This window comes from Ochotona princeps, chromosome 24, assembly GCF_030435755.1.
Source record: "Ochotona princeps isolate mOchPri1 chromosome 24, mOchPri1.hap1, whole genome shotgun sequence".
NCBI lineage: Eukaryota > Metazoa > Chordata > Mammalia > Lagomorpha > Ochotonidae > Ochotona > Ochotona princeps.
The window spans coordinates 933548-954111 of NC_080855.1; the positions used below are offsets into that span (position 1 = coordinate 933548).

A 20564-nucleotide genomic window follows, 5' to 3' on the forward strand; every position below is an offset into this window, starting at 1 on the left:
GCTGAGATAAGTTAGGCTTCAATGGTCAATTATGTATACAAGAGCTGAAGGGAAGATAAGACAGACTGGACCAATCCATTGCACAGGCTGACAGACACAGAAACTAGGGCTCGGGTCCAGCTCAGAGGAAGTTTTGGAGGTCACTCTGAGAGGACTGCAGTTCCCAATGGTATACATGAGGGATGACTATGTGGAGGAAAGGGTTGGGGTGAGCCACAGCACCCATTCCTTTGTGTAAGCAATGGGACTGGAGATAATCAAGCTGGTGGAATAGGGTCATGACACATTTAAATGGACAGAGAAATATTAGCCAGCATCAAGCAGAGAGGGCACCTTCCAGGAAATAGGAGAGGACAGACTAACAGTACAGGGACATTTGGAGAATAATAGGCACAGTAAAGCAATGAATACAATGGTGTGATGCTACAGTGACTGAATACACCAGTAGCATTCAGCAAGTGGTGATCTGAACTGCACCAGGAGCCAGAAATCCACCAGGAACCAAGTGAGAGGTGGGGCTCATTGAGAACTCAGAATGTGAACCCAGTCAAAGAATTGCCCAACCTGCTGGTTTGTTTGAGTTGACCAGGAGCAGAGACAGAGCAGCAGATTTCAAATAGGTGGTGCCGGAACAGGGTGTATTTTATAACCTAAGCCCACTAAAGCCAAACCAGGTGCCCTCTTGTGTAGGGAGGCAATGGCTATGGGACAGAACTGTGCATGAACCAAGTTGTAAGTGAACTCATTTCTGGCTCAGTGAACTGCAATGATGTGGCATCCTTCAGGTTTCACCCAAAATAGGTCCAGGTAGCCCCCAGACCTAATGGCCAGCAGATGAAGAACTCCACAAGTTTCACATGAGGTGTCACTTGGTACAGTGTGGCAAAAGCTTTGCCACTGTAGGGACAAGAATGAGCTGCACATATATTTTCTGGGGAATTACATTAATTGAAACTGGGAGAAACATTCAACAGACAATGGTGCAAAAATAGTGCAGGGTTACAGGAAATATAGAGTGGTGAGCCAGGAGCTGAGATATGCAGACCATGGTAGAAGTCTAGCACAAGAGCAAAGATATGAGACTAGCTGGAGGAAGTGGCAAATGTAACTGCAAACTAACAACCGTGTGCCAGCTGCAATAAGTAAGTTGAGTTGCAGACCTGTGGGTGACAGAGCTTGGAAATCTGCCCCATGGAGATGAATCTGATAATCAGAAGCAAAATGACCAAGAGCAAAATATGACACAAAAGCACAAGTTATATTAATGAAGACTTCCCTTCAGAGGAGCAAACACCTTTGCCAACCTCAGGGATCATTGAAGAAAACATTGAGAAAATGGGGGATAACAAATTCAAAACACTTGTTATAAAGCTTCTTATCAACAACATGAAGCACTCAAAGAAGGAGTTTAAGCAGTTTAAGGAATATGTTACACAGGAAATAGAGCAGCAATGAATCAAATGAAAGCTGATATATCAGAAATTAAGAAAAGGTGAAGCAAATTAAAAGTACAGTGGGGAATCTCCAAACTGGAATGAAGGAAGCAGAAGAAAGAATTGCAGAATTGGAATATATTTTCTTTCAGCAAGGGGAAGCAAACAGACAGCTGCAAGCAAAGCTGGGTCAAGGTAAAAAAAGTATTCAAAAACTGAAAGACACTATTAAAAGGACAAATATAATTGTTATGAGTCCCAGAAGGTACACAAAGAGAAGCTGGGTTTAAAAAATGTATTTTAGATATAATAAAGGAAATCTTGCATAATCTGCAGAAAGAAATGGGAAATAACATTCTGGGAGGGCACAGAACTCTGAACAGGGTTGAACAAAAGCAATCTTCACCATGACACATGGAAATCAAGCTCTCCTCAATCGAACATAAGGAAAAAATCTTTAAATATGCTAGTGCAAATAATCAATTGGCATACAGAGGAATGGCAATTAAATTGACAGCTGATCTCTCACAGGAAACTCTACATGCCAGAAGAGAATGTAGCAACATATTCCAGATTCTAAAAGCAACGAATTGTCAGCCCAGGATAATGTTCACAGCAAAGTTGTCCTTTGTATTTGGAATGAAATAAAAATTCTTCCACAATAAATAAAAGTTAAACAAATATGCCTCTTCCAAACCTGCCCTACAAAGGCTAGTTAAAGATGTTCTCTTGACAGAAAAATAGGAATAGCCCAACCAAAATGAAAGACAAATGTGAAGAACATCACAGTAAAAAACAATAGACTAAATCAATGAAGAACACATTGCTAAAATGACAGGACCACATTGCCACCTATTTATATTCACCCTGAATGTAAATCTTTCAAACTCATCAAATATCATAGAGAATTAGACTGAATTAAAAAGGCAAAACCCATCTATTTGTTACCGACAGGAGATACATCTCACCAACAAAGATCAATGGAAACTAAATCTCATGGATTTTGTTGTTTTAATTTCATTTCTTCAAAACACGTTTTTTTTTGCTCATTAAATTCTTCACCGACTCAAGTCATACAGTAGTATCATTTTCTTCATGACGGTTTTTTATTTCCTTTTTTTATTTCTTCAGCAACACATTAGTCATGCAGTAGCATGCTACTTAACATCATGGTGTTTTAAATTTCTTTTGTTCTTCCTGTTGTTGATTTTGTTTTGTGGCCTTTCACTTTGGGGGGTTTACACTAACTGTGTAGTGGAGAATGAAATGTTTAGATGTGAGGATACGGGCGCAGTATGCAACTCTACTTCTAGATTGAGAGTGCACTCCCAGTGAAACTGTTGAAACTGTACCTTGACAATGGGATGCTGCTCATGCCCACAAGGATGGATTTGTGACAGTCTATTATGTACTATGCTGTTGTAATGCTATGGGGGACTTCAGTGGGTGGGGTGGGATTAGAGTTCAGGATAATGGAAATCCTAGGGCTGATGGAACTGTATCCTAAAATGATAATAATAATAAAAATAAAACATATAAATAATTAAATAAAACTGAAAAATAAAGGGGGCTCGAGATGGATCTGACCTAGTAAGTGCAATTATCAGTGTGAACATAGGATGATATGGGTGAAAGAACAACATCTACTCCTATAAGTGGGCACGCACAGAAGAGTTTGGTCTGATGCCGCATGGGCAAGAGTACTTTAAGGATCCCAGAGCAAAACTGCTAGACTCATAACTCCAACCATGGGGAGAGCAGCAGTACCAGTGGTCTGTCAATGGAGTGCATGTGTCCCAATTGGGTCTCCTCAGTGGCTTTGACAGAACATTGGACAACATATTCAGAAGAACATGGAGGATATGTCAGGCCATTGGAGCCTACGGAGGACACCTGGTACCAGAGCAGAGGAAAGAGTTCAGAACAATCTGGTTGACTACCCCAGTGAAGCATGACAGCACATATCAGAGCCAGTGGGAACTTAGAGGTGGACTGTGCCAACCAATGAACCTTGGAAAGATATCCTCATCCTTGCATCTCTGAGATCAATGTTGAAACCTCTTGAGCAGAACCCTTGAGGCATGCTCCAATTCAACGACTTTGCAATGACATCGGGTACCATGCCCCATTCCTCTGGTACTGAGGTGTTTTGGAGGCTGGGTGTGGCTTCTCCCTTTACTTTCTCCTTCCCCATATACAGGAAGAAGGAAAGGAAAATGTGGACACAATGGTTTCACCCATTTTGCCCTGATTCTACACGTTTTCTACTTCAATTGACTTAAAAACATCACCAAAAACCTTTTTAAAAAATAAAAATAAAAACTGCTCATTCCTGTTGCAATGTGTAGTTTGTTCAGTTTCAATTTATTTTGATGTGATTTTTTTATCATTTCCTGCTTCCTGTTCACTTTTTCCTTTTTAATAATCCTTAAGATGCTTTATCAGATCATTTATTCAAGATATTTTGATTGCTTTGTAAACATCTCATGTTTTAAATGTCCCCTTTAATGCTGTTTTGGACACATTTAATGAGTTGTGATTTTTTTCTTTTCTTTTTTTTTTTTTTGAAGTTTTTTTTTCTGCAGATTTATTCAGTGATACATAGGCCACGTAGTAGCATATTTTCCTCAAGAAAGTTTTTATTTTATTTTTCATTTCTTCATTTTCACATTGGTCATTTAGTAGCATGTTATTTAACTTCATGGTGTGAATTTTCTCTATTTCTCCTGTTCTTGATTTTGCTATGGCTTTTCATTAAGGGCATATTTAATGACTAGGTCGTACAGACTTTCATGAACAGGCATCAAGATACAATGCAGTATGCGACTCTGCTTTCAAATTACAAGTGGACTTTCAATGAAACTGTTAAATATATCTTGACAATAGGATGATGGCTGTCTGCCATTCTCCATACCTACATTGTCAGGATACACTTAAATAGCAGAATGATGGACTATTTATGATGAAACATACTATTGTAATACTAAAAGGGGTATTAATGAAGGGAAGGTGATTTAGGAGGAAGTAGGGGAAATTCCAGAACTGATGAAACTGTATCATAAAATTAATTAATTAAAAAAACATTTGGAATAATATAAACTTCCAGATTCATACTATGAAACTAATATTACTCTGATAATAACATTAGATATCAAGGCCTGTGCAGTGGCAACCTGATCAATAATCTGTCTGCAGATTAAATGACTCAATCGAGCCTGGCAGAATAGCCTAGTGACTGAAATTCTTGCCTTCCATAAGCCAGGATCCCATATGGTCACCAGTTTGTATTCCTGCTGCTCTTCTACCCATTCTTGCTTGTGGCCTGGGAAGGTGGTAGAGGTATCCCAACGCCTTGGGACCCTGTACCTGCATGGAAATCCAGGGAAGAATCTCCTGGCTTCTGGCTTTGGATCAGCTCAGCCGTTGCTATTATGGTCACCTGTGTTGTGAACAAGTGCATGGGCAATCTTACTTTCTGTCTTTCCTCCTTCCTGTAAATCTGATTTTGGAATAAATACATGAATCTCTGCAACAGCCAGAAAAGGATGTTGACTGCTGTCTTCAGATTAGCTCAACTCCAGATGTTATGGCCATTTAAGAAGAAACTGGCATATGAAAAATCACTCTTTCATAACTCCCTATTTCAACATACAGAAAGCTATAAGACCACAGCAAATGTGGCCTTCTGTATAGACAGAGATCAAAATAACAGAAGTAGAGTCCAGAAGTGAACATTATTTCCATTTTTCTACTGAATAAAGTGAATGATTTATTTCCATAAAACAGAGGGGGCTATTCAGTTCAACATTTAGTGCTGGCATAATTGGATAGACACAGACAAAAAGAAAAGAGTCAGACCCTTATTTATCATTCTGTACAAAGCTAATTCCAAGAGCTGGCACCGTGTTCTGAGAAATTAAGTCATTTTCTGCAGCAGAGGCATCTCATATGGGTCCTGGTTCAAGCTTTGGCTGCACCAATTCTGATCTAGGCTCCTGCTAATGTACCTTGGAAATGCAGCAGAAAATGGCACAAGTCCTCAGGCCCCTGCACCATTTAAAGACATTCATGAAGCTCCTACTCCTGGATTTGGCTTTGTCCTGCCCCCAGCACTCGAGGCAATTTGGGAAATAAGCCATATCAGAGATGAAAAATTCTCTCTCAATCCCTCGTTCCCACCTCTACACCCAACCATCTCTAGAACTCTTCCATCCAAATCAATAAAAATAAATCTTTAAAACCTTAAATGCATCAACAGCTATAAAACAGCTATAAATGCATCAATAGATATAAAGCTATACAATTCTAGCATAAAAGCCATGAGGGTTGAGTTCATGGTTTCAGACTTGGCAATGGATTCTTAGAATTGATACCCAAATCACAAGCAATAAAAGGAAATACGTAAATCGTACATTACCAAAATTTAATCATTTGCACTTACACAGCTGCTATCTATATAGGTAAACGATACCCACAGAACAGGAAAAAGTAGGATGCTGCACCCTTTGCCATTTCTATACCTGCAGGATCAAGATATATCTATGTAGCACAATGAGTGCTGTATTATTGCTTATTAATCAATATACTGTTGCAATAATATATGGGAGATCAGAGTAGTGGGGATTTGAAGAGGGGTAGAATAAATTCAAGATCCTATGGAATTGTATTATAAGATAAAAATTATTTAGAAATTAATAATACTGCAATAAACAAAAATGATTCACACTTACACAGAAACTGTCAAGAGTGGTAAAAGATAAAAATCAGGAGAAATCTTACAAACAATTTATTTGGAAAGAGAATATATCTAAAATATAAAGATTTCTTGCAACTCAAAAACACAGAAAAAATAATTCAAATAGTATGGCACTGGAAATTGAGTAGACAATTATTGAGAGAAGACATGAAAATGGTAAATGATGGTTAATGTGATTATCAATTTGAGGATGAACATTTAAACCAACATGGGTTATAAATTCTATTCATAATAAATGCTATATGATGAAAAAGATGGAAGAGTCAATCACTGGCAAAGAAGAGAAAAAATTGGAACCTTACATACTCCAAGTGAGAAAGCAAAATTATACAAGTATTATGGAAAACCCTTGAAAGTTACTGAATTAGCTAAATAGAATTATTGCCACTAATTCTACTACTGAACTTATATTCGAAATATTGAAATGGATATAAAATCACAAATTTAACTTGAATTTTCAAACAATGAACACAGTTTTCAAGCCAACACAATAACAATTTCAAATGTCCAACAACAAATGAATCCATTGATAAAAATACTGAAAGTTACATAATGGAATAATATTACTTGCTGCTATGTGGAAATGATGTTATGACACACACATCAACACAGAAAAAAATTGAGAACCTAACAATGATTGAAATAAGCCAATCACAAGGGAACATGTATTACACGATTCCATTTGAACACAATTAAGGAAAAAGCCAATTTATGGAGATAAAAGATTAGTGATACAGGGGTAAGGAGTGATGAGACAAGGAACAGAATTGCTGGAGTGACAAAAATATTCTAGAATTGGTGACAATGATGACTTAACTGTACATTTAAAACAGGTACATTGTTGCTTCTGAAGTATTTCTCAAAGACATATTTTCAGAAGAGGAAGAAATGGTGCAATACTTACTAACTGAGAAAAGTAAAGGACTAAACAAATTAAGATTTAATAGTCTCCTGAGATTTTTCAAGAAGGGATCCTGCGGGTTTCTAAGGGAATCAATGTTCACGCCAAACGATGTTGCAGTGATCACATCCATGCTGTATGCCTCAAGGATTCTGTGGGGAGAGATACAAGGACAATTAAAACCAGCACCTCCTTGCCATTCTTGAGCCACACATGCAGCAGGAAGTGCTGAGAAAGCACATGTCAAGCACAACAGGCAGACAGCCAAACAGTTCCTGGACCACATCCGGAGGCAGGCATTGAGGCTCAGTGGCTTAGGTTTAGTAAGCACATATCACCAGTCAAAATTCTGCTTCAAATCCAGCCGACCACACATCTGATCTAGCTTCATGCTATCATATCCTGGGATGCAGAAGATGGTAGGTTAACAGCTTGGTTCCCTATTACACATGTAGGACATGCATGAGTTCAAACAACCTAGCATGGTGAACTAGCAAATGGAAGATCTCTCTCTCTCTCTCTCTCCCATCGAGATAAACATCTTTATAAAAAATAGAACTACCACCTAGATCATCAGAATGATCAGTACTACTATCACTCACATTCAAGCATATCAAGGGTGGAAGATACAGTTGTCTTTGCCCTGGGTAGCAGGGACTATAGTAAAATTAAAGATGCATCTAAGCTCAAACAGATTTAAAGACCATAATCACACAGGTTACAGAACTCTGTGCTGTATTTGGATATAAGACCTAAGCTTTAGCAGGATAGCTGGAATAATTCACTCTTCCCTGGGAGTCATGAAGGTGGCGCTCATCCAGGTCTTGCCTCACCTTAGAAACTATCTGGAAAGATGATTTTTTCCTAACACATTACTAAATATCAACACTCTGATCTGAATTGCAAAACAATTAATCATTCTCTCCATTCATGACAAAGCTCTAAAATACACCCTCTTTTCCATCTCCAGAATCTGAGGTGGCCCTGAGGGTAGAATTCCCTTTAAAAGGTAAACCAAAGGACAACCGTGGTTAAATTAAATATAATAACTCTCCACTTAACTTATTAACAAGAAGAATTCATTACTGTGTGAAATGCTATCTGCTTCTCCAGGAATTCGTAGTTTACAAAGCTTACTCATGAATAATTCAAAGTTAGCCCATGCTGATTGGGAGAGCAAATATTACAAAGTAAGGATGTTAATTTGGATGCCATATTCCATATGTTAGTCCTCTGTCCAAATAGCAGCTCCAATAATAAATTCCAGCAAATACATGTTCTTGGAGATACCATGTAGTAAGTCAGGCATTTGTGTCATTCCACCCCCCACTTGAGACAAGATTGAATCCCTAGCTCTTGGCTTAAGCTTAACTAATCCCTAGTTGCTGCAGATATTTAGGATCAGGAGACAGAATATATCTCGTTCTAGGCCTCTGATCACACCAAATAAATATAAATATATAAATAAATATTCAAGTTTAGATAACAAATTATTTTCTTGCCATCCCCCAAAGACTTTTCTGGGCCTTCTCTCTCCACATATTCAAGAAATTTGAAGTAAAAGATATACTTCAACATTTAGCATTTTTCTAATATAGTCAGCAATTCCATGAAGGTGTTTTGGTTCTTCCTACACACACACTGGGACTCTCCTGGCATAGACCCTGCTTCCCAATTTGTACCAAATTCTTCCCTTAGTTCTCAATCCCAATTCCATACCATCTTTAAAAAAAAAGCTTCTACGCATGAATTTTGTCTCTCAAATAGTCAAAGTGACAGCCAAGCTGGTAACTGTATTTTGTGCTCTATTCCAAGAAAAACCAGTCTGTCACCAACTTCGTTTGTGTTGTATGTGACCCTTTCTGGTTGAATAACTGGAGTTTTAACACAACATAACCACTTCTGTATGCTCACTCTAGGGATTCCAGAAGAGAAATTTCAACTCCATGCCATACACTGAAAGAGACCTGAATCCCCACAAATACATTCCTACTTACTCTTTCAAGTTGACGGGCTTGCCTTTCTCTGCTTCCTGACTCAGGTTTTTCACCAACACATCTCCATAATGGGAAATGATGGGTAACATCTAAGTACACACACATACAACACCAGCCACAGTGAGATTCAGAGATCCAAGTCACAAAAGGAAATAGTTGTCTAATGCAAGCAGAAGTGATATAATGTCTAAATATATACCACATAATTCGCTGTAAAAGCAAATGTTCAAGTCAAAAGGATTGGATTACCAAAGCAGAGGTAGCTCACCAACATTTTTAATAAATGCCATTCTCTCCTATGTTATAAACACAAGAGGTCATTTTAAGCAAACTTGGGCACAGTAAATTTCCCCTTCAACTGGACTAGGATTTTCTTTCCAATTGTTCCCAGTTTCAGTTAAGTTTCTAATTAAACATATACTAATTTATTACCTCTCTGAGTTTTCCACTAGTGAAGGTTGGAGACAGCAGTGTTCTAAGTCTCTTCCATTCTTCATCCTTAGAATTGGTGAGGGCATTTTTCATAATTCCCAGTGGCCCAAAAGACTAGAATTCAAATAAATACATTTTGTCCAGCATAAGTTCTGAAGACCATTACTGTTGTAAATGTTTATTACACACACATCAGCCATATCAAAGTATTTAGTAGAAGTCTACCAGTAGGAATGCTAAGATTATGTGCTCAATAAATATTATTCCAAATGCCTAACCTCATTAGAGAGTTGATGTGCTGTGGTCTGAGGCATTTATTTCCTTTGTCCTATAAAAAAATCAATTTGTCATATATCAGAGAATCTGTCATTCCAGGAGACTAAACAGAAAAAGAAACATCCTCTAATATAGAGCAGAACAGAAATGAATTGCTGGTGGACATCCAGATGGCCAAAAAATCCTGTATGTTTCTTTGAAACAATTTTGTTTTCCACTCTGCCGTACTCTATACACAAAAGCATGCACATGAACAACAACTGATAAAAGAAGAGAACTTTCCTTGAAAAGTAAAACTGCATTTCATTTAGGTTTAGTTACTCTACTTTGAGATATTTATTCCCTCCAAACCAGGAAATCATAGTATCAAGCAAAGAACTAAACACTGAAATCCTGTTATTTACAACACAATGGATGGAATGGAAGCTTATTTTATTAAAACCAATAAACATTACACATAAAAGCAAACGCCAAATGTTTCTCTCATGTGTAGAAGTTTTATAACACATTCTGAACGAAAAGGAGGGATTGCTGCAGGCTTTGAAGCACTGCAAGAGGAAATAGAGAAGAATGTTGAATGGCGGGCACCATAACACTGTTTTGCAATAAAATTCAGCATCTGATACAGAGTGGCACATCTATACTTCACAACAAAATATGTTTTTATTGAATGAAACACTGAAAGAAAAGAACTCATAGGCCCTGGCATAAAGAAAAATATAAGAAAACATAAAGAACAGTGTCAGTGGGACCCCATAACTGCACCTACTGTGCTATTTATGATTCAGATCCCTGCTAATGGCAGAGGAAGGCAAAGGAGGATGACCAAAGTGTTTTGGCTCCTGCATCCATGTGGAAAATCAAGAAGAAGCTCCTGGTTCTGAGCTTCAGAAGTGCCAAACTCTGGCCATTGCGGTAATTTGGGAGTGAACCAATGGACGGACACTCATGCTCTAAGTCTCACTCTTGCTCTCTTTCACCCTCTGTTTCATTCTTTTTCTCCTGCCACCATCTTTTTCAGTAACAGGTTTCTGGTATGTTTAAATGAAAAATCATTTAACAAGGCATATGTCACCAGTTGAGGCACAGAACACTGTTGGAAAGGGTGTGCAGAGAAATCCTCCATATGTGCTTGCAATGAAAGAAACAAGCCTGGGTTTGAACTGTAATACTGCAATAAGGTGGAGCAATTCACCATGGAAGGAAGGGACAGGGAGTGGATGGGGAAACATCAGAGCCTATGAAATGATGTTATAAAATGAAATGCAATAATGGACTGAAAAAGATGGCCGACTGCAGAGAGCTGGTGTAGGGTAGAGTAGGGAAGGAGGGGAGCCGATCCAGCAGAGAAACAGGCCAGGAGGCGCGAAACTGTAGGGAGAAGAGCAAGAAGGTCACTGGAGTTCACTAAAGCAAGAAGATCTACACAGCGTGAAGGAACAGCTGCAAAAAGTAGGAAAGAAAATACAGCACGCTGCGAGAAACCTGGTGAGTCACGATCCCAGGCAGGGGGAAGGCAGCAGAGGCTCAACCGCCCCAGGGAAAACAGAGGCGGCTGGAAGGATAGGCGTCCACACCGACAGGGGCACCAGTCCCCTGGAAGGCAGGAGCCCCCAGAGGAGGCTACTGGACTGATCACTGGGTGCATTATCCCTGCAGAAGTGGAGGAAAAGCAGGGGAGATTTCCCAGAGGCTTGCCTACCCACTGCTCAGCGGCTGTGGGAGAGTGCAGAGGGAACAGGAGCGGCGCTGTGGGACTGGGGCTCAGAGATCCCCATATCGGCTCCGAGCTGTGGACTGGCTGCGGGAGAGTCCGTGGATCTTGTTGCTGAACTCGCCCGGAGCCCCAGAGGCTGGGCAACGCTCGACAGGGCCTCACGTCCTGGGCAGAGGAGCAGACTAGTGGGGGCACGTCTCACCTCAAGGGCTCTGTGCCTCTCAGAGATCCGCTTCCACCCTTGAGAGAGTGCAGCTGAGGAAGTGGCTTCTTCAGGGCAGAGTCCCCAGCTGGGCTCAGCTAGAGAGGCCAGACCGGAGCGGGCTCAGCTGAACTGGCTGGACAGGTTTTCCCAGCAGGAGCCCGCTCCGAAAGACCTGCCTGCAGTGTTGCAGCCCTTGGCACTGGGGCCATGGAGATCTCCAGCCCAGCACAGGCCGGGGTTGGGGATTTTAGACTCCGAGCAACAGGAGCCCTTGCTGTGCTAACCTCAAGCCCTGAAGGAGAGTCTCGGCTCAGCACTGAGGCAGAGACCCCCGCTGTATTAGCCTTGTGACCCAAAGCCCAGGCGCGGCTCAGCAGAGTGAATCTGTAGGGCACTGCCTTTGAGAGGGAGCCACAGGGGAAGGGACCTGGCACTAGGGCTGGCCCACAAAGCCTCCTGACCCAGCTCGGGGCTGTGATCTACAGACCCTGAAAGCAGCTGGTGACTCAGGCAGTAAGCCCTGCTGGGCTCAGCCAGAGACCCCAAACCAGAGCCGGCTCAGCTGAATCACCGCTAAAATCTCAAAACAACAAGAAGCAAAAACACAATGAGGAGAAGTATCAGAAAAAGCAATGACCCAGAGGAAAGATCAAGCACTCCCTCCCAATACAACCAAAAACTAATCTCAATATCTGAGATGCAAGATGAAGACATAGAGGAACTATCAGATAAGGACTTTAAGAAGCTAATGATGAAATTCGTCAGAGAGAGTGAAAAGAGCTGGGAAGAGTCTAAGGCATTCGAAAACCATATCACTGCAGAAATAAATCAAGTCAAAAAGGGAATCCTCGATATAGAGCACAAAATTGAAAGCCTAACCAACAGAATGAACTCAGCAGAAGACAGAATATCAGAATTGGAAGACAATCAGAATGAAAGGCAGCAGCTCATCAAACAGTTGGAGACAAATCTAGAGAAAGCCAATAGGTCCATACAGGAAATGAAAGACAACCTCAAAAAATCAAATATTAGAATAATAGGCCTTCCCGAAGGAGTGGAAAAGGAGACAGGCTTGTAACGGGTGCTCAATGAGATAATACAGGAGAACTTCCAGAATACTGGAAATATAAATCCAGCACAAATCCAGGAAGGACAAAGAACCCCCAGTAGAAACGACCCAAACAAATTGTCTCCCAGACATGTGGTCCTCAAGCTACCTTCAAGTGAATACAAAGAAACCATTCTAAGACAAGTAAGAAAAAAGGATAAGATTACTTTCAGGGGAAGAGAAATCAGGATCACAGCCGACCTATCAGAAGAAACGCTCCAAGCAAAGAGAGAATGGGGTAAAACCTATCAAATCCTGAAACAAAACAACTGCCAACCAAGAATAAGGTACCCAGGAAAGCTCTCATTTATATTGGAGAATGAAATCAAATACTTCAACAGTAAAGAGAAACTCGAAGAATACATCAACACTAAACCAGCTCTGGAAAATCTCCTCAGGAAGGTGCTAAACCCAGAAATAAAAAATACAAACCAAAATCAAAGATGGCAAATGGGAAGACCTCCCCACTAAAATCCATACAAGAAAAGTCAACCAATCAGAAACTCTAATAGTCGCAAATACACACTTGCACACTTACACTCATGGCAGCCCAAAACCAATTCCTCTCAATATTATCTCTAAACACAAATGGCTTAAACTCACCAATCAAAAGGCATAGATTAACGGAATGGATCATCAAACAGCACCCAACTATATGTTGCCTACAAGAGACACATCGAACCAGAAAATCCTGTAAGAAATTTAAAGTGAAAGGATGGAAAAAGACATTTCATGCCAATGGATGAGAAAAAAAGGCTGGTGTAGCTGTTCTAATCTCAGATGACCTAGACTTCAAGCTGACAGACATCAAAAAGGACAGAGAAGGACATTATATATTGGTGAAGGGACTGACCCATCAAGAAGTAATTACAATCGTGAACATATATGCACCTAATTCCAATGCGCCTAGCTTTGTGAAGCAACTACTTACAGACTTAAGGGGAGACATAGATACACACACAATAATAGTGGGTGATCTTAACACCCCGCTAACAACTATAGACAGATCAACAAAACAAAAACTCAACAAAGAAACAACAGAGCTCATACAAACATTAGAACAAATAGACTTGGTAGACATTTATAGAATTTTTTATCCTAAGACCACAGATTATACATTTTTTTCAGCAGTGCATGGCACCTTCTCCAGGATCGACCATATGATAGGACACAAAGCAAATCTAAATAACTTCAAAAAGATAGGAATCATACCATGTACCCTCTCAGACCACCACGGAATGAAACTGGAAATCAACAATTCAAAATGCCCAAGGAAATACAGAAACTCTTGGAGGTTGAACAATATGCTATTAAACGAACAATGGGTCAGGGAAGAAATTAAAGATGACATCAAAAAATTTATGGAAACCAATGAAAACTCTGATACAACATTCCAAAACTTGTGGGACACTGCCAAAGCAGTGCTACGGGGTAAACTCATCGCAATTGGAGCTCATGTTAAGGCCCAAGAAAGTCGCCAAATACAGGAACTAACCACACACCTCCAGGAATTGGAAAAGCAGCAGCAGATGAGCCCCACACGCAACAGGAAACAAGAAATCATCAAAACAAGGGAGGAAATCAACCAGATAGAAATAAAAAAAACCATACACACAATCAACGAATCAAAAAGCTGGTTTTTTGAAGAGATAAACAAAATAGACACCCCGCTGGCCCGTCTGACAAAGAAAAAACAAGAGAAAGCAAGAATTAGCAGCATCAAAGATGAAAAAGGCAACATAACAACAGACATTACAACCATTAAGAACATAATCAGAAATTACTACAAAGCACTGTACTCCAACAAATCAGAAGACCACCAAGAAATGGAAAAGTTCTTAGACTCACACAACCTGCCAAAACAGCCCAGAGGCAACAATCAACCTGAACAAACCAATAACTGAAGCAGAGATTGAATCAGTGATTAAAGACCTCCCAACAAAGAAAAGCCCAGGCGCAGATGGCTTCACTCCAGAATTCTACAAAACATTCCGAACAGAACTAACCCCAATCCTCTACAAACTCTTCAAAACAATAGAAAAGGAAGCAACCCTTCCAAACTCATTCTATGAAGCCAACATTACCTTAATCCCAAAACCGGGCAGAGATCCTACAGAGAAAGAAAACTACAGACCTATCTCTTTGATGAACATTGATGCTAAGATTCTCAACAAAATCCTAGCCAACAGAATTCAAAAACACATCAGACAGATCATTCATCCAGATCAAGTAGGATTCATCCCTGGAATGCAGGGATGGTTCAACATTCGGAAATCCATAAATGTGATACACCACATCCAAAAACTGAAAAACAAGAATCACATGATAGTATCAATAGATGCAGAAAAAGCTTTCGACAAAATTCAGCACAACTTCCTGCTAAAGACTCTAACCAAGGTAGGCATAGATGGAAAAATCCACAACATAATCAAAGCAATATATGAAAAACCCAAAGCCAGCATCATACTGAATGGAGAAAAACTGGAACCCTTCCCACTGAGATCTGGAACAAGACAGGGATGTCCGCTTTCTCCGCTGCTATTCAACATAGTTCTAGAGGTACTCGCTGAGGCCATAAGACAAGAAAAAGAAATCAAAGGAATCCAAATGGGAAATGAAGAAGTCAAGCTTTCACTATATGCAGATGACATGATTCTTTATATGGAAGAGTCAAAAGGCTCAACACAGAGACTACTAGAACTTATACGAGAGTTCGGTAGAGTGGCAGGGTACAAAATTAATGAACAAAAATCAACAGCCATAGTGTATGCTAACAGCCCCAAGTTGGAAAAAGATCTAACCAGCAAGATACCATTCAAAGTAACAAAGGAAAGCATGAAGTATCTGGGAATTAACCTAACCAAAAATGTAGGAGACCTATTTGAAGAAAACTACAAACTACTTAAAAAAGAAATTGAACAAGACCTAGAAAGATGGAGTAACATCCCATGCTCCTGGATAGGTAAAATCAATATCATTAAAATGTCTATACTGCCAAAAGCAATATATACATTCAACGCAATCCCAATCAAATTGCCCAAAATATTCTTCACAGATCTGGAAACAATGATTCAAAGGTTCATCTGGAAACACAAAAAACCACGAATAGCTAGAACCATTCTCAAGAACAGGAAGTCAGCAGGGGGAATCACAGTTCCGGACCTCTGGACATACTATAGGGCAGTGGTTATCAAAACAGCCTGGTACTGGCAAAAAAATAGAGAAGAAGATCAATGGAGCAGAATAGAAACACCAGAAGGGAACCCACACAGATACAGCCAAATAATCTTTGACAAAAAGACAAACGACAACCCAGGCAAATTGGAAGGTCTCTTCAATAAATGCTGTTGGGACAACAGGTTGATAGCCTGCAGAAACAAAAAGATAGACTCACATCTTTCACCATATACTAAGATCAAATCCAAATGGATAAAAGATTTAAACCTACATCCAGAAACCTCCAAACTTTTGGAAGAAAATGTTGGAAACACACTGGAACACTTAGGGGTAGGCCCTCACTTCCTAAAAAAGACTCCAAATGCAGTAGAAATCAAGACCAAAAGAAACAATTGGGACCTCATCAAACTAAGAAGCTTCTGTACAGCTAGAGAAACAATCAACAAAGTAAAAAGGCAACCCACAGAATGGGAGAAGATCTTCGCACACGACTTAGGTGATAGAGGGCTGATCTCCAGAATATACAAAGAGCTACAAAACAACCAAAATGTCAAAACAAACAAGCCACTCAAGAAATGGGCATGGGAAATGGGCAAACACTTCACAAAGGAACAAACCCAAATGGCAAATAAACATATGAAAAAATGCTCAAGTTCCCTGGCAATAAGGGAAATCCAAATTAAAACATCAATGAGGTACCACCTAACGCCAGTAAGACTGGCCCACATGAATAAAAGCTCCAACAACACTTGTTGGAGAGGTTGCGGGGAAAAGGGAACCCTACTCCACTGCTGGTGGGGCTGCAGATTGTTTCAGCCTCTATGGAAATCAGTATGGAGAATATTCAAACAACTCAAATTCAACATACCGTATGACCCAGCAATAGCACTCCTAGGAATATATCCAGAACACTTGTTTTATGAGAAACCAAAATGCACTCCTATGTTCATAGCAGCACAATCAGTAATTGCAAAAACATGGATGCAGCCAAAATGCCCATCAACAGAGGATTGGATAAGAAAGCTATGGTTCATCTACTCCATGGAATACTACTCAGCTATTAAAAAAAACAAAATGCATTTCTTTGTGGCCAAATGGGCCAAACTGGAAACCATCATGCTAAGGGAAATGAGCCAATCCCAAAAGGTTAAATACCACATGTTTGCCTTAATTTAAGATGATATGATCTTATGTATAACATGTTGTGTTTTGAATGTTATAGGTTGTGTATAAAGTAAAATTGAAATGTCAATGAGGTGGTCACAGAAGGTGGCTGGGAACTCGCATTTACTTTTAACATATTGGTTACTCATTACTATGTCAATTAATTCCATGGTGATGTAAATTTTTGCTGATGGTATGTTGGAGCTTTTAATTGATCGGGATGATAGACTGCTGGCTCTGTCTTCAGACCAGAGAGTGTATACCTAAGAAGCCGTTGAACTTGACTGGACAATAAGATGCTGGACTCTATGTTTGGTATATGCTTGCAATGGGGGAATCTCAACTGAACTTGAACTGTGGTTATGCAACAAGGTGGAGGAATCCACCATGGTGGGAGGGTTTGGGGAGGGGTGGGGAGAATCCCAGTACCTATGAAACTGTGTCACATAATACAATGTAATTAATGAATTTAAAATAAAATTTAAAAAAATGAAATGCAATAAAAAGAAAAATCATTTAGAAAATTAAAGACTAAACATGTTAACATGTAATCATGTTAACTACCTGATCAGTTGATTCTACATTTATTGAAATATCATACTAAAATTTAAAAATGTACTATATGTAACCAAAAACATACTTATTATGATCATTTTTTAAAGTAGATAATACCTCTGAGACTACAAACCTATTGTGAGGCCAGTATTTGGCACTGCATGCTAACCCTCACTCATTGCAGTTCTGACATCCTATATCAGCCCTCACATGCTATAGCAGCATTCTGATCCAGCTTCCTGCATATACCCGAGAGACACAGCAGTGAATGATGAAGTCATCTGGTACCTGCACTTACATGGGAGACCCCGGGATCCTATATGGGTGCTGGTTCTAATCCCGGCAGCTCCACTTCCCATCCGGCTCCCTGCTTGTGGCCTGGGAAAGCAGTCGAGGATGACCCAAAACTTTGGGACCCTGCACCTGTGTGGAAGACTTGGAAGAGGTTCCTGGTTCCCGGCACAGCACCGGCCCGTTATGGTCACTTGGGGAGTGAATCATCGGATGGAAGATCCACCCAAAAAACAGCCAGGTTCAGGGAAATCATGTTTCAATGCTATAAACTGCTAAAGACTACAATTAAAATAAGCATGAGACAGTATAGAATACGGTTGAATGTAAACCAAAATTGAAATGTCTATGAAGAAGTCACAGGTTGTGGCTGAGAACCTGCATTTCCTATTAACATATTGGTTAATCAATACCATGTCAATTAATTCAATAATGTTGTAAATGGTTGGAAATATTATGTTGGGACTTTTAATGGATTGGGATGATACTCTGCTGGCTCTACCTTCAGACCAGAGATGGTCTCACCAAGAAACCATTGAACTTACCAGGACAATAAGATGCTGGACTTTATGCTTGATAAATACCTCCAATGAAAGAATGTCAATTGAATTAGAACTATGGAAATGCAACAAGGTGGAGCAATCCACCATGGGGGGAGGGTTTTGGGAGGGGTGGGGGGAATCCCAGTGCATAAAAAAATGTATCACACAATGCAATGTAATTAGTTTTAAAAAAAGGAAATGCAATAAAATATGTTAAAAAAAACTTACGAAGACAACATGCAAATACAATTGCAGTCACTTCTGATAAAAATAAACAATTTATGTTGAAAGTTTAACAGATACAGATATAGATGTGGATATAGATATATAGAGATAAATAGATGGATAAATAGATAAATAGATCGATAGAATATATATACTGATAGCAATATGTTAATGAAAGGAATCCAAGAAACCTAACACAATGAAGGGGCATGCTATGTTCATAGACTGACAGACTCACAACTCTAACGACACAGACTCTAACACAGTTCATCTGTGGTTTGTTGTAGATAAAAATGAACTATCCTAACTTTGTATGGAATGACAAGAGAACAAGAACAGCTAAGCCAGTTCTGAAAAATAAAGTGGGAGAATTCACTCTACATGTTAAGGTTTATTACAGAGCTACTATCACCAAGACACTATGGTATTATTGGATAATTAGACAAAGTGATCAGTACAACAGAACAGATGATGAAACCTAGACCCACACAATCACTCCTAACTGATTTTCAAAGGTGATAAAGCAATTTGAGGAAGTGAGTGAAGGAGTGTTGAAACAATTGGGTAGCACATAGTCCAAAATTAACTCTAGTCTAAACCTCAAATGTGACATAAATATTAGGTCAAAATAGATTATATGCATAAAACATAGCCATAAAATTGTAAAAAAAAAAAGTCCTAGGCAAATAATTTTTAGATTTGATATCAAAAGCACAATGAACAAAAGGCATGCATGAGTCATTTTGTTGTGAGTTCATTCTTGTATCCCAGGGCCCTAATGAAGGTACAATGAAAACTAGATCTTTGTTATTTATGGGCAGTACAAACTATAGTGATAAGAGGGACATTGTCTCCTACATGGTTGGGAGACACTCCAGTGGCTACATGATGGACTTGGGAAAATTCATGCAAGGCACACGTTGTGAGACTGGAGGGGATAAAAGAGGAGAGGAGAGAGAACTTGGGGGAGAGGAAAGAGAGACTCTAGTGCCAACTAAACTTTATCAAAAAAACAGCTTAAAAATTGAAAATTTAAATAAATATTTTTTCCTTTGAAAAAATAAAATAAACATTAGGCAAAATATAATAAAAAAGTAAAAATTCCTATAAGGAATCTGTTAAAAGTAATGGATGAGATGCATGTTGTGGCTCCAACAAAATAGTAACAGGGAGTCCGTAATAAAAGAATTCTGATCTTGTTTGTGCTGCTAGTTACACAAATCTACATATGTGTTCCATGTGGTTAGCTACATGCACACACACACACACCGAGAGAGAGAGAGAGAGAGAGAGAGAAAGAGAGAAAGAGAGAGAGAGAGAGAGAGAGAGAGAGAGAGAGGTGAAACATGAAACCTGACCTGAGTAATGTTTGTTCTCTACTTGCCACTGGAGAAATAAACTAACTACAAAATGAAATGAAAAACAAAATGAAACACTCATGAAACTTCCCTGGTAATTTTGTTACTATATAATATCTAAGAATAGAAGCTTAACAATTAATAATTAAACTTGAATAATAAGCAATTCCTACCCTTCCGTTTGTGAAGCTGGAGTAACATTCTTTCAGCAGCACTTTTTTTGTCATCTCTGGATCAGTGATGACCAGCACAGGCTGCCGACCCTCAAACAATCTATTATGGGAAAACAGAAATGATTAAACACAGCAAGCCTAATGCAGCAACCACCACAGCAAGCCTAATCCAGGAACCACACTTTGATGCTAGTGTCATGTTTCTCAAACTCCCTTTGTATAACACAGAGCAACATCTCTTTTTGGTTCAAGTT

The 20564-nt window shown here is 39.4% G+C and overlaps 1 protein-coding gene across 1 annotated transcript in view; it reads right to left on the reverse strand.

Annotated features, from left to right (window-relative positions):
• Positions 1 to 20564, reverse strand: part of LOC131483200 (cytochrome P450 3A6-like) — a 53830-nt gene that overhangs the window by 19234 nt on the left and 14032 nt on the right. Inside the window, exons 4-7 of the mRNA XM_058680606.1 lie at positions 20311 to 20410; positions 9520 to 9633; positions 9088 to 9176; positions 7094 to 7242 (exon numbers count right to left, since the gene is read on the reverse strand). Coding sequence (XP_058536589.1) covers positions 7094 to 7242; positions 9088 to 9176; positions 9520 to 9633; positions 20311 to 20410 — 452 coding nt within the window. The remainder of the gene's footprint in view (positions 1 to 7093; positions 7243 to 9087; positions 9177 to 9519; positions 9634 to 20310; positions 20411 to 20564) is intronic.